Source organism: Miniopterus natalensis, chromosome 16 (genome assembly GCF_054644295.1).
Source record: "Miniopterus natalensis isolate mMinNat1 chromosome 16, mMinNat1.hap1, whole genome shotgun sequence".
Lineage (NCBI taxonomy): Eukaryota > Metazoa > Chordata > Mammalia > Chiroptera > Miniopteridae > Miniopterus > Miniopterus natalensis.
In genome coordinates, this window is record NC_142096.1 from 17,529,601 (window position 1) to 17,541,089 (window position 11,489).

Here is an 11,489-nt window from a genome sequence, read left to right on the forward strand (position 1 = left end):
AGCCATACATAGCTCTGGACGATGAAGTAGCATTTCCTTTGGGAGTCAGGCTGTCAGTCCTCACACTGGCTACACCCAGGCCTGTATGACGCTCCTGTGTCTCTCCTCCCCATCGCCTTAGTGCCTGTGACGCTTGTGTTTGTCACTGTTGCCAACACCACAGCTGCCATTCCCTGCTGTCTTTATCTCTTCCTTGTGTGTTTTTTTCTTTTTTGCTGTGTCTAGACTTTAAGTCATGGAATACCTTTGCTGTCGCCAACAAAATTAATAACACCCAGTGAAAACTAACTTTATAAAACAGAAAAGGGGAATGACGTGGCCAACAGAAGCCCAGTGCAAATGACTTTTATGTAAAGTCACCAAATTAGGGACAAAAGTGAACTCACATCCAGCGTTCCAGCCCCATGCTGCCTTTAAAGTGAGTTAACAGCATTTTAAAACCATTTTATTGAGATAGAATTCACATAGTATACAACTGGCCCATTTAAAGTATGTAGATTTTAATTCCACAGCCCAGTGTGAGGTTATTTAATGTAGCTTTCATAGTTTTCTGCTTTTACTTCAACGACAATTCAACGATGATATCAAAAGTAAAAATGGACTCAGCAATTTCTCGTTTCTTACTACTTTTATGCTTCTTTCTTTCAATCATTCTTGTTGTCCTTGGAAAAAGGAGAGGGGCTGAACGGCACAGACCTTGTTTCCAGTGGCAGTGTGACTGTCCCTGCAGGTGGCAGGAGGGACCTGAATGGGCCACAGGCCGCAGTCCTGCCTCTCTCCCCGAGAATAACTGAGCAACGCTACACAGCAGGCGGGCGCTAAGTGCTTTGCATTGCTGAGTGGGGTAACTCCTTCAAGGTTTCCCAGCTAGTAAAACTTTGAATATGGCAGTGGGGCCTCAGAACCAGGTGGCCTCCCCAGGACTTCCTTTTTTAAATTATTATTATTATTAAAGTATAGTTGACATACAACATTGTATTAGTTTCAGGATACAACACAGTAATTGGACACTTACATCGCATACAAAGTGATCACCACGTTAAGTCTAGTAACCATCTGTCATCACCGTACCAAGCTATTACAAAATTATGGCCTCTATTCCTGTGCTGTATTTTACATCTCTGTGACTTATTTATTTTATAACTAAGTGCAGCCACCCCCACCATTCTCCCTCGTGGGCGCCTGGCATTTTTGGTGTGGCTTCCTCCCATATCCGTGCCCTGGCCTCGTGGGCAGCTGTGATTCAACTGTTCCCCATGGGTTCAGCCCAAGGGAATCCTGGAGCTGGGAAATGACCCGATTGGAGCTTTTACTGCATGTCTCCAATGTCTGTGATGTTGGTGTTTCTCTCCTTTACTCAACCATGAGTGCATTGGGGCAGGGACCCTCCATTCATCATCTTGTCCCTAAAATCTGCTTGGCAGATGCTAGACATCAAATAAATGTTTTATAAATTAATTCTAAGCACCAAATTTTACCAGAATTAGCGGGAATGACCAGGATACAGTCACACTGCATCTTCTCAATGATCCAAACAATTGAATCTCCAAGCTTATGTTGGGGTCACCCTGCCCGCCCGCCCCAGCCCCTTTTCCCTTCACTGTTGCAGCTGATGGGCTCAGAACGGATGGAGATGCGGAAGCGACAGATGCCCGCAGCCCAGGAGACGTCAGACTCCCTCCCGGGCCAGCGCGGAGCGGGGAGCCGAGGATCCAACGCTTGTTGCTTCTGTTGGTGCTGCTGCTGTAGCTGTTCTTGGTGAGGTTTGGGGCTTTGTAACTAACGTGCTTCTGGCTGAGAAACTGTACCTCCCAATTGTGGCACAGCAGTGCCCTTTAAACAACTACCGCATGCCTGACACTGACTTGGGTTCCGTGAAGGAGCCTTAGCTCTGAAGGGACCTATATTCACATTCCTGAAATCAGGCTGATGTTGTTAAAAGAAAACAACTAAAGAAGAATCGGAGGCAGTTGATGATTGAACATTAATATTTGGTCAGAAACGCCGCCTAGATGACTAGAAAGGAGTGAACTCAAGGAACTCTACTTGGTAATATAGGCTTCGTGGATGAGTTAGAATTTAAGATGGGCCTAAAAGGTCAAGGTTCTGGAGCACAAAGAGCTTGAGTTTTATCTTCTGCTGCCTTATTAATTTTTTTGTTTTTTAATAAAGAAAAATGTAAAAATATATGCCTAGCAGGAAAAAAAAATCTAAAAGCATAGGCTAACTTACTGATAGAAGAAACACAATCATTGCTTAAAAAGAGAGACGTAAGATTTGAATCTAAAACACCTTTGCTATTTGAGTCACACAGTTAAAAGTCTAGAGAAATGTATATGATTTATTCTTTGAAATCATAGGAACATTAGATTGCATTTCTGAAATATCGGATATGAAAAGCACTTAGTGTGAGGCCAAATGTGTACATAACTCTAGGCAATTCAATTATTATAAATTTACATAAGCTTGACTACAGATTGGACCAGTCCCTCACTATCCAGTGAAAAACTGATATAGAGACTGATAAAGAGTAGTGACAGAATTGGGGGTGGGGGTGGAGATTGAAAATGAAATGTCCGGGAAAGCTTGGTCTGCTCCCATGGGCGTGGGATAGTGTTACTTTCCAAGAAGGTCCATCTGGTGCATGAGACGGAGCAAATGACACTCTAAGGACTAATGGGTTCGTGATGCTGGGCAGTGTGTCCGTTCAGGACACAATCCAGACAGCAAGTGGGGATTTGGGGAGACAGGGCTGACAAAGGCTAAGCAGTCTGACATTCAAGGCAAGACGCCATCCTCAAGTAGGAATCTAGAGGACGGAGGGACACTGGAGGAGAGGAACACCTTGACACACCCTACGCACGGGACTGCCTAGGACCCTCCGAGGGGGCAAACACCCACCAGTTGTGAAGAGACTGGGTGTAGACCCACTTTTCACTCTTTCACTCTGCTAATCAGTCTCAGTGAGATGATTAGAGATAATTATCTGAGAGATGTACAAAGATATCCGGGTACAGGTGAGACTCCCAGCTGCTTTACCTTGTTCTCCCTCCATTCTCAGCTGCCTTAGGAGGGCACGACCTTGTCCTGGACAATGCATGGGACTGATGGTGTAATGTCCCCAAAGCTTATGGACAGGAGACTGCAGTGTGGTATAGTTAGTTATACAATGCAATACCACACAGCATTTAAGTTCATGTGCTAGATTGGGAGGAGAGGGAGCGGAGCTGAGCAAATTGTAAAGCAATGCGTAGTACATAAAAACATTTTTACAAAGTTGAAAATATCTTTGTGTATTTATGTTTATATTTATATATTTATACATGTGTATATAGACTAACATAACGATGTATGGTCAAGTAAACAACAAATTAATGATGGTATTTATCTCTGGGTTGGACAGAGGAGAAATGGGATGGAAAAAGTACACAGCCAGAGGTTTATCCATGTTGACAATACATAGTAACGTCAATTTTTAAGAAAGGTAAATGGCAATATGTTCTCAAAGCCTTTGTATTATTTTTTGCAAAACTCTGTTTTATAGCCAGCCTTCTGGTATCTCATTTTATAAAAGAAGTCATGCAGATTGCTAATCACTTGACAATAAACTTATTTTTTCCTTTCTAGAAGACTGAAGATTTTTTTTTTCCATTTGATAACTCAAAAATTTACCAAAATGTATCTAACCATGGTTCTTCCTTTACTGAATGGTGAGAAACTATTTTGGCTTGGATTCACATTTTCTTGTTTTACGGTACCAATAACAATTTAACTCAGGTTTTAAAAAATTGACACAAAATATAGTCTTCACTTTTTAAAGAATACATTGTCTCCTTAAATATTTCTATTTTTTAAAAAATGAGACATGGAAAAAATGTCAACAGTTCAATAAATATTGCGTATTTAGTTAACAACATAACTTCCTGTTCTCTTAGGAATATTGTGTCAAATTCACCCTTCTTCTCTTTGCTTTTTCATACTTACTGTGTAGTAATGTTTTCTGCTGACAAAAGAGCCTAGGAAGTCAAGCAGTATTAATGCTCCTGCAGAGAGAACACCACCCAGGTGCCTCTCAAGTCTGTTTTTGTTTTGTTTTAAGGAACCATTATTTAGTGGAAGTTTTTAGCCCTGTCATCATGAAAGCAACAAGTCAGGAGAGTTGCTGAGTTTCTAATGATTTTGCATTTAAGGAAAAATAGAGCTACACACACAAAATCACTGAAAATTCATAAGCAGATGTGCTGAAAATAGACTGAAAGACTTACAAAATGGTGTAGAGTTAAGGAAAGATATAAAAAAGGAATAGAAAAGATAGTACAGTAGTGATAGAAAGGTAAAGCAAGCTCAAATAATCATTGATAAAAATCCGTTTTGATGTCAATGGGCAACTAAAAGCATTCCTGCCGACATCAAAAACAAGGTGAGAATGTCCATGCAACCCTACTCTCCTAACATTGTGCTGTAGGTGTCAGTCAATGAAACGAGGCCAGAGATAATGACCTGAGTCCTAAAAACTGGAAATACGCAGTAGTTCTACCTATTTGCAGATGATACGAGAGTATACTTGGAAACCCCAAGAGAACTATGGCTAAACTGATGCAAGCACAAAATAATTCAACAAGGCCCTTGCTGGGGTGGCCCCGTTGGTTGGGCATTGCCCCAGGCACTGAAGGGTTACAGGTTTGATTCCCAGGCAGGGCACATGCCCTGGGTGCGGGCTAGATCCCCAATAGGGGGCGTGAAGGAGGCAGCTGATCGATGTTTCTTCCTCAGAGAGAGAGCGAGAGAGAGAGATACACGGCCCAACGGGGGCCTGAACCCACAACCTGGGTATGTGCCCTGACCGGTAATCGAACCCACAACCCTTCAGTCCACGAGACAATGCTCCAACCCACGGAGCCAACACCAGCCAGAGCTGGCTGGGCTTCTTTTTAGGGTGATGAAAATGTTCTGAAATTAGATAGTAGTGATAGTTGTACAACCTTGTGATTATGCTAAAAAACACTTAATTGCACCCTTTAAACGTGTAACTTTATGATCTATAAATGATGGTTCAATAAAGCTATTAAGAAAGTAATAACCTTCATATGTACAAATAATATCCAGTTAGAAGATGAGATGGAAGTGAAAATTCCATTTACAATAACAACAAAAATACTTGGAAAAAATTTGCAAAGTTATGTACAAAATGTATATAAGGAAACTTAAACTCTCTTGAATGATGCAATAGATTTCTATTGCACTTTCCTGGGTCTCTCTGATACTTTTGTATGTGTACCTATAAATATATAAAACCTCCATTTTGACTGCAAACAAAGTCTGGAGAATATGTACTTGTTTTCAAGATGCAAGAAATAAAATTAATTCATTAATTAAAATATTTGAAAAACAACAAAAAAGAAATGAAAACCCTTACCTTTTTATTACTTTCTAATAGACATGTTTTTATGAAAAGAAACATTATTCTAAATCTAAACTCTCCCTTGATTAGCATAGACCTCAGTATCATAAATATAATTTATTTTTGCTAATACTTTATTGTCATACTTTCAGTTTTCTAAAGAAAACCAATCGGGGTCATTTTTTGAAGAAAAGAAAGAAGTTCTGCTTGGCAATCTGGAGTTCTCTTTAGAATATTTGTTTAAAAGCTTCCTTTGCTGCAGAATGATCTCAACTGACATGCTGATGTCTCGTTTTGTGTAGTCTCACTGTTAGAAACCAAGAACAGAGACCCAGGAGGGCTTCCCATGAACTCGGAAGAGACGACCCTCCAACCTGCGAAGAAAGGTAAAATCTCATTTGTTTAGCTCTCTAAGTTGACAGACATGCCTACCTTATTATTATTTTTTTGGCACTCTATACCTTATTATTTTTTTGCACTATATGTTTCAATAAACACAGTTTCTGTAACTGCGATTTTGTAATACCAGGTCATAATACAGAACACATGTCACTGCAGAATTCCTTTTAATTTATTGTGTGGCAGGGAGAAAAATCAGTTCCATAGATTTTGCATAAATCTAAAAGTTTTTGCACTTCTGGGCTCACAGGAAATAAGAAAAATGACAAAGTACCTGAAAAATAAAACCAAATAAACAGTAAGCAAAACCCTGATTAGTGACTGCTAAGCACAGGAAAGAAGGGTTGTCTCCAAGGGCAAGTCCAGGGTGGGGTGAGGGCAAGGTGTTGAAATCGAGACTCCGGGTTAAGCCCTGATCTCTGAAAGGAGCTGAAATGGTCCTGTGTCGGTAACACCTTCTAGATCTCAGAAGAAGCCAACACACATCCTCTCTGGAGGAAAGCAAACATCCTGTTTCCACTCACGCTTTTTGCCAAAGATTAAGACCGACCAAAAATTATGAAACTAAAGGGAAACAACCCACCACAAACAAGATTAAGTAGAAACAACACTTGGATTTAGAACCCAAAGGACTAAGATGTTATAAGTATCTGTAATAAATATAATGATCTCAAAAATCTTTAAACCAGTTAAAGATGGAATCACAAAAATGAGTATGTGGAATTCAACTGTCAGCAATGTCCAGGGGGACTGTGAGGTTGTACTACAGTTTTGCAAGATGCTACGATGGGGGAAACAGGGCAAATGGTACATGGGATCTCTCTGTTTTATTTTTTCTTAATTTTTTTGAATATTATTATTATTTTGAGGCCAGAAGTGCACACTTTTCTTGAGGCCAGGAGTCCAAAATCATAGTGTCAGCAGGGCCACGCCCTCCGACGGCCCTTGGGGAGAATCTTCCCTTGCTTCTCCTAGCTTCTCTGGCAGTTGCCAGCAATCCTTGGCATTCCTTGTCTTACAGATATTTCTTGCCGGTCACATGACTGTCTTTTTCTTGTGTGTCTTTACGTTGCCTTCCCTCTGTTTGCAAGAACGCCACTCGTAGTGGATTAGGGCTCATTCCAGTTACCTCATCTTACTTTGGTTACATCTACAAAGATCCTGTTTTCAAATAAGGTCACATCATGAGTTATTGAGGGCTAGGACTTCAACATATATATATATTTTTAGGGCACACAATTCAACCCAATAACACCTTCCCACAAAATAACACTGGATCCAGCTGGTTTTACAGATTAGTTCCACAGAACATTTCAGGAACTGGTCATCCCAAGGTTACACGTCTTGTATAACTTACCCCAGTGTCTAGGAGGCCAGTGTAAGAGCGAGACCAAAATCAGATGAGAGTAGTGCAAGAATGGAAAACTAGAGGTGAACCCTTCCCGGGGACTCTTCTGGCCACATACAGCCGTGTGGGTGGATCTTAGACACTTAGTGTTGGGTGAGAAAAGCAAGTTACAGAAGCCATTTTGTAAAGTTAAAAAAACACACAACTAACAAATACATTGTTTGGGGATACATACACACATAGAAACGAGGGTGAAAAGGGTAAGGGAAAAGAAATATTAAAGACCATTGTTAAACAGACTGTGTTTTCTGACTTCAATATAATTAAATGTAAGTAAAAAAAGCAACTGAAACAGCCTGGCCGGTGTTGCTCAGCAGTTGAGCATTGACCTAGGATCCAGGAGGTCACGGTTGGATGCCCGGTCAGGGCACATGCCCGGGTGCGGGCTCGATCCCCAGCAGGAAGCATGCAGGAGGCAGCCGATCAATGACTCTCTCAACATTGATGTTTCTCTCTCTCCCTCTCCCTTCCTCTTTCTCTAAAAAACTCAATAAAAATGTATTTAAAAAAATAAAATAAAACAGGGAAAACCCCTAATCAGGAACAGTGGTTCCCTCAGGGCCTGGGAGTCCGAGAGCAGTGTGCATGCAGGGCCAAGGCAAGCACAGCTATTTACCTGGTTCCGAAAGTAAGTGGTGAATTCATAAATGCTCGTTTTTGTTGTCACCGTTTAAAACCTGCAGTTATATAACTTATATTCTTTTCTCCTCTTTAAAATTCTCTTTTGAGTTTTAAAAAATACTCAATAGGCTCTGCCCCATTGCTATTCTAGAAGTCAGTGTGGTCGGGGCTGACTTAGCTCCGCCACTTGACTGGGGAGTGTTTGCTCAGATGATTACAGGGGTTTTCTTTACTTCTATAATTTAAAACCTTTTCCAGGATGTGCGTAGACATAAACAAGCGTGTTCTCAGCAATTATCCTAGCAATTTGGCTTGCAAGCATTTGGGCAGTAGCCCTGCAACCCAATTTGAAACAATTTGAAAGCACCAAACTCACTTGTTTTTGCTAAAGGCTTAAGAAAACAGGAACAGCTCTTCCCCTCCCTGCAAGGACCTAAGCTCATTCTCATTCTCAGAGGGGAAAAAGTTAGGCTTCCAGGGATGCAATGCGGACGAACTGCAAATAACATGGCCCCCTTCTCCTCCTCTCTGGCGCCGCGAAGCCCCACGCCCACCCTGGAAGAGGTCAGCGCCTGGGCCCAGTCCTTCGACAAGGTCATGCTCACCCCGGCCGGAAGGAACGCTTTCCGGGAATTCCTCCGGACAGAATTCAGTGAAGAAAATATGCTTTTCTGGATGGCCTGTGAGGAGCTGAAAAAGGAAGCGAACGAAAGCACTATTGAGGAAAAGGCAAGGACGATATATGAAGACTACATTTCTATTCTTTCTCCTAAGGAGGTATGTACCTACCGAAAGGCTGTGTCCCGAGGCCTTGGCTAAAGTAACCCTTCAGTGTTGGGTCGCCTGCCACGGTTACAGCTACTCCAAAACACAGAAAAATCAGTCCACCTACTACTCATAGTACAGTTACCCTTGAACAACCCTGGTTTCAACTGTGCAATTTTCCCAAATAAATACAGTAGAGTACTGTAAATATATTTTTTCTTCCATGTCATTTAATAACATTTTCTTTTCTCTACCTTACTTTATTGTAAGAATTTTAGTATATAATATACATACAAAATATGTGTTAATCGACTATGTTATCAGTAAGGCTTCCAGTTAATAGGAGGCTATTAGTAAAGTTTTGGGGGAGTTAAAAGTTATACCTGGATTTTCTACTGCATGGGGTCAGGGCCCCTAACCCTCGTATTGTTCAAGGATCAGCTGTATTCAAATTCCCGTGACCATGGTCCCACAAATGGGCTCCAGGGACAGCCTGAAATCTGTGAAAGATTTTATGCATTTTTCTGGAAAAAGTATTCAGAACTTCCATCAGTCTCCAGAAGGGGTAGTCTATGCATTTTACTGTTAATACTATTTTAAAATAGTATACCCTATAAGCATGTCTTTAAATAAAATTATCCTTTTATTCTGAGCAAAATCTTTTTTATAAGCATCTTTATTTTATATGGTGGCACCACTAACATGATACTGATGCTTCAAAGGTTTTCCCCAGGGCGTCCTTTCTTAGTATCAGAGAAGTTAGGCGCGAAATCAAGAAAGTTTTCATCTCCCAGAGTTTCTTTGTTCTTTCGACTCCAAAATCTAGGAGGTGAGGTTGGTCTCAAAACTAAGCGCCTTGTAGCTCTCATTACAAAATCATTCATTATTTCCTACTATGTGCTAAGAATATAAAGTTAATGAAACAGGGCATCTCCTTTCAGGGAACTCATCCACAAGGGGACAGAGTGACATGAAGGACGAGCCAACACCTCAGGGTCCTAACAGGGGCCGGTGCGGTGAGCCATCTCCAGGGTGGGGCAGGAATGAGGGAGACACACTGGGAGAGGCCTGAGACGGACGAAGGATAGTAGGAAGGAAATTGCGAGAAACACAACAGATGAAGACATCCCAGAGGCTAGGACTAGATGGGCCAAGGGTAAATGTATTGAGTCCCATCTCAGTGAAAAGTGTCCATAGCTTGGTGTGGCTGAAGTGTAGCCGACCATAAAAGGGCTCCTAAGTTTCAACTTGGAACTTGTAAGCTTTGGACCTGATCCTGAGAGCATGGCAAGCCAGTGCAAGGGCTCAAGGCAGAGTGTCAGGCAGGGTTTGCACTTTAGAAAGATCCCATGGAGTGCTGCTTCGGAGAGGCACTAGATTGACATCAGGAGACCAGTTAGGTAAAGGCTGGACAAGAAATGCAGCAGTAAATCACGAGTGAACCTCCACAAGGGGGCATGGCAGAGAGGAGGGAAGAGGCGGGCAGACTCAAGAGGGGTTCAAGGGGTAGGGTCACCAGGACTCAAGAGGTGTTCAAGGGGCAAAGTCACCAGGACTTGCTTACTGAATATAGAGCCAGAGAGAAAGTGAGGGATGAGCAGGACACAGAACTGGGTGGGAACAAATAGTTCCATTCCTTCACGGGCTGCACAGAAAAAGATCTGGAGATGCTGTTTTGAATGTATTAGGCTGGAGTTACCTGTGGCTAGGCAAAAGGGGCTTTGCAAGAGGAGGGTGGATATATGCATCTGGAAAGATAGTCACTGCCACCAATATTTAATGATTCAGCTAATCATAGTTTGAGTTTTATATTAAACAAATGTGCATTGCATAGCATTAGAACCACCCTCTGGCGCCAAGATGGTCTGCTAAGGTTCTTCACATTGAAGAGAAGAGGCGTGAGTCCATATTTGACACGTTGGCCTGTACTTTTGTCTGTCTGGTGCCCTGTGGGGAAGTCTGAGCCCAGGAGCTTGCTCTGCTCTGTGAGACAGCCTTGTCTAGGATGGGCCAGCATCAGCGCAAGAAGAGCCAACTTCCCCTCAGGACTGAATGAATTCCAAGCACTTTAAATAAATTTTCCTTAAATCTCACCAACTATCATCATCTCCACTTTTTGAAGTTCATTAGGGAACAGTTTACTTTGCAAAGTCCTCACAACTAGCAGGGACAGTGTAAGGGTTTAAACACAGGCCCCATGATTTGAACCCTTGACAGTGCTTCTGAGTCAGCCTCCCCTTCACTAGCCAGCCTGGTGTTCATTCCTGGGAATCTGCATTTGTGTTCTAGCAGCTACAGCCTGGGACCTCCAGGGTTTACCCTACTGCTATTAGGAAATTAGCAACGGGTAAGTCTAGGCACACTACCTTTTTCTTCAAAGGACATAGTATGTTCATTTTAAATAAGCAAAGCAATGTTGCTGTTTTCTAAAGCAGTGTGATCCCCATTAGCACGACCTCGAACTTGTGAGAAATATACATGATCAGCCCCTCCCCAGACGTATTCTTCATGGAGGACCCAACTGATGCCACTGAAGTTTGAGAACCACTGTTCATTATGCACCCACTTTTTCTTTTGGGAGCTTAGATTTTTGGATGACCTTGGTTGGTTTGGGATTTTTAAAAACTGAAACAAGCTATGGGAGTTTGGGATGGATTTCCAAAGAGAAACGTATCTAATACAACTCTTATTTGTTTCTATTGACAGGTCAGCTTAGACTCCCGAGTAAGAGAAGTCATCAACAGGAACATGGTGGAGCCATCCCAACACATATTCGATGACGCACAGCTTCAGATTTACACCTTAATGCACAGAGACTCATATCCCCGATTCATGAATTCTGCTGTCTATAAAGACTTGCTCCAGTCCTTAGCTGAGAAATCAGTTGAAGGATAG

At 42.0% G+C, this 11,489-nt stretch overlaps 1 protein-coding gene across 1 annotated transcript; it reads left to right on the forward strand.

Annotated features, from left to right (window-relative positions):
• Positions 1-1,612: 1,612 nt before the first annotated feature.
• Positions 1,613-11,489, forward strand: RGS20 (regulator of G protein signaling 20). The gene is made up of 4 exons (XM_016207719.2): positions 1,613-1,758; positions 5,704-5,787; positions 8,372-8,606; positions 11,301-11,489. Exons 1-4 carry the CDS (start codon positions 1,613-1,615, stop codon positions 11,487-11,489), a joined length of 654 nt encoding a protein of 217 aa, XP_016063205.1.

Bases quoted from the DNA above. Each gene is read 5' to 3' on its own strand.
- RGS20 (XM_016207719.2), top strand. From the start codon at position 1,613: ATGGGCTCAGAACGGATGGAGATGCGGAAGCGACAGATGCCCGCAGCC. The intron at 5,788-8,371 runs GTAAAATCTCAT...GGCGCCGCGAAG, and splicing joins CCTCCAACCTGCGAAGAAAG to CCCCACGCCCACCCTGGAAG. The intron at 8,607-11,300 runs GTATGTACCTAC...TTCTATTGACAG, and splicing joins CTATTCTTTCTCCTAAGGAG to GTCAGCTTAGACTCCCGAGT.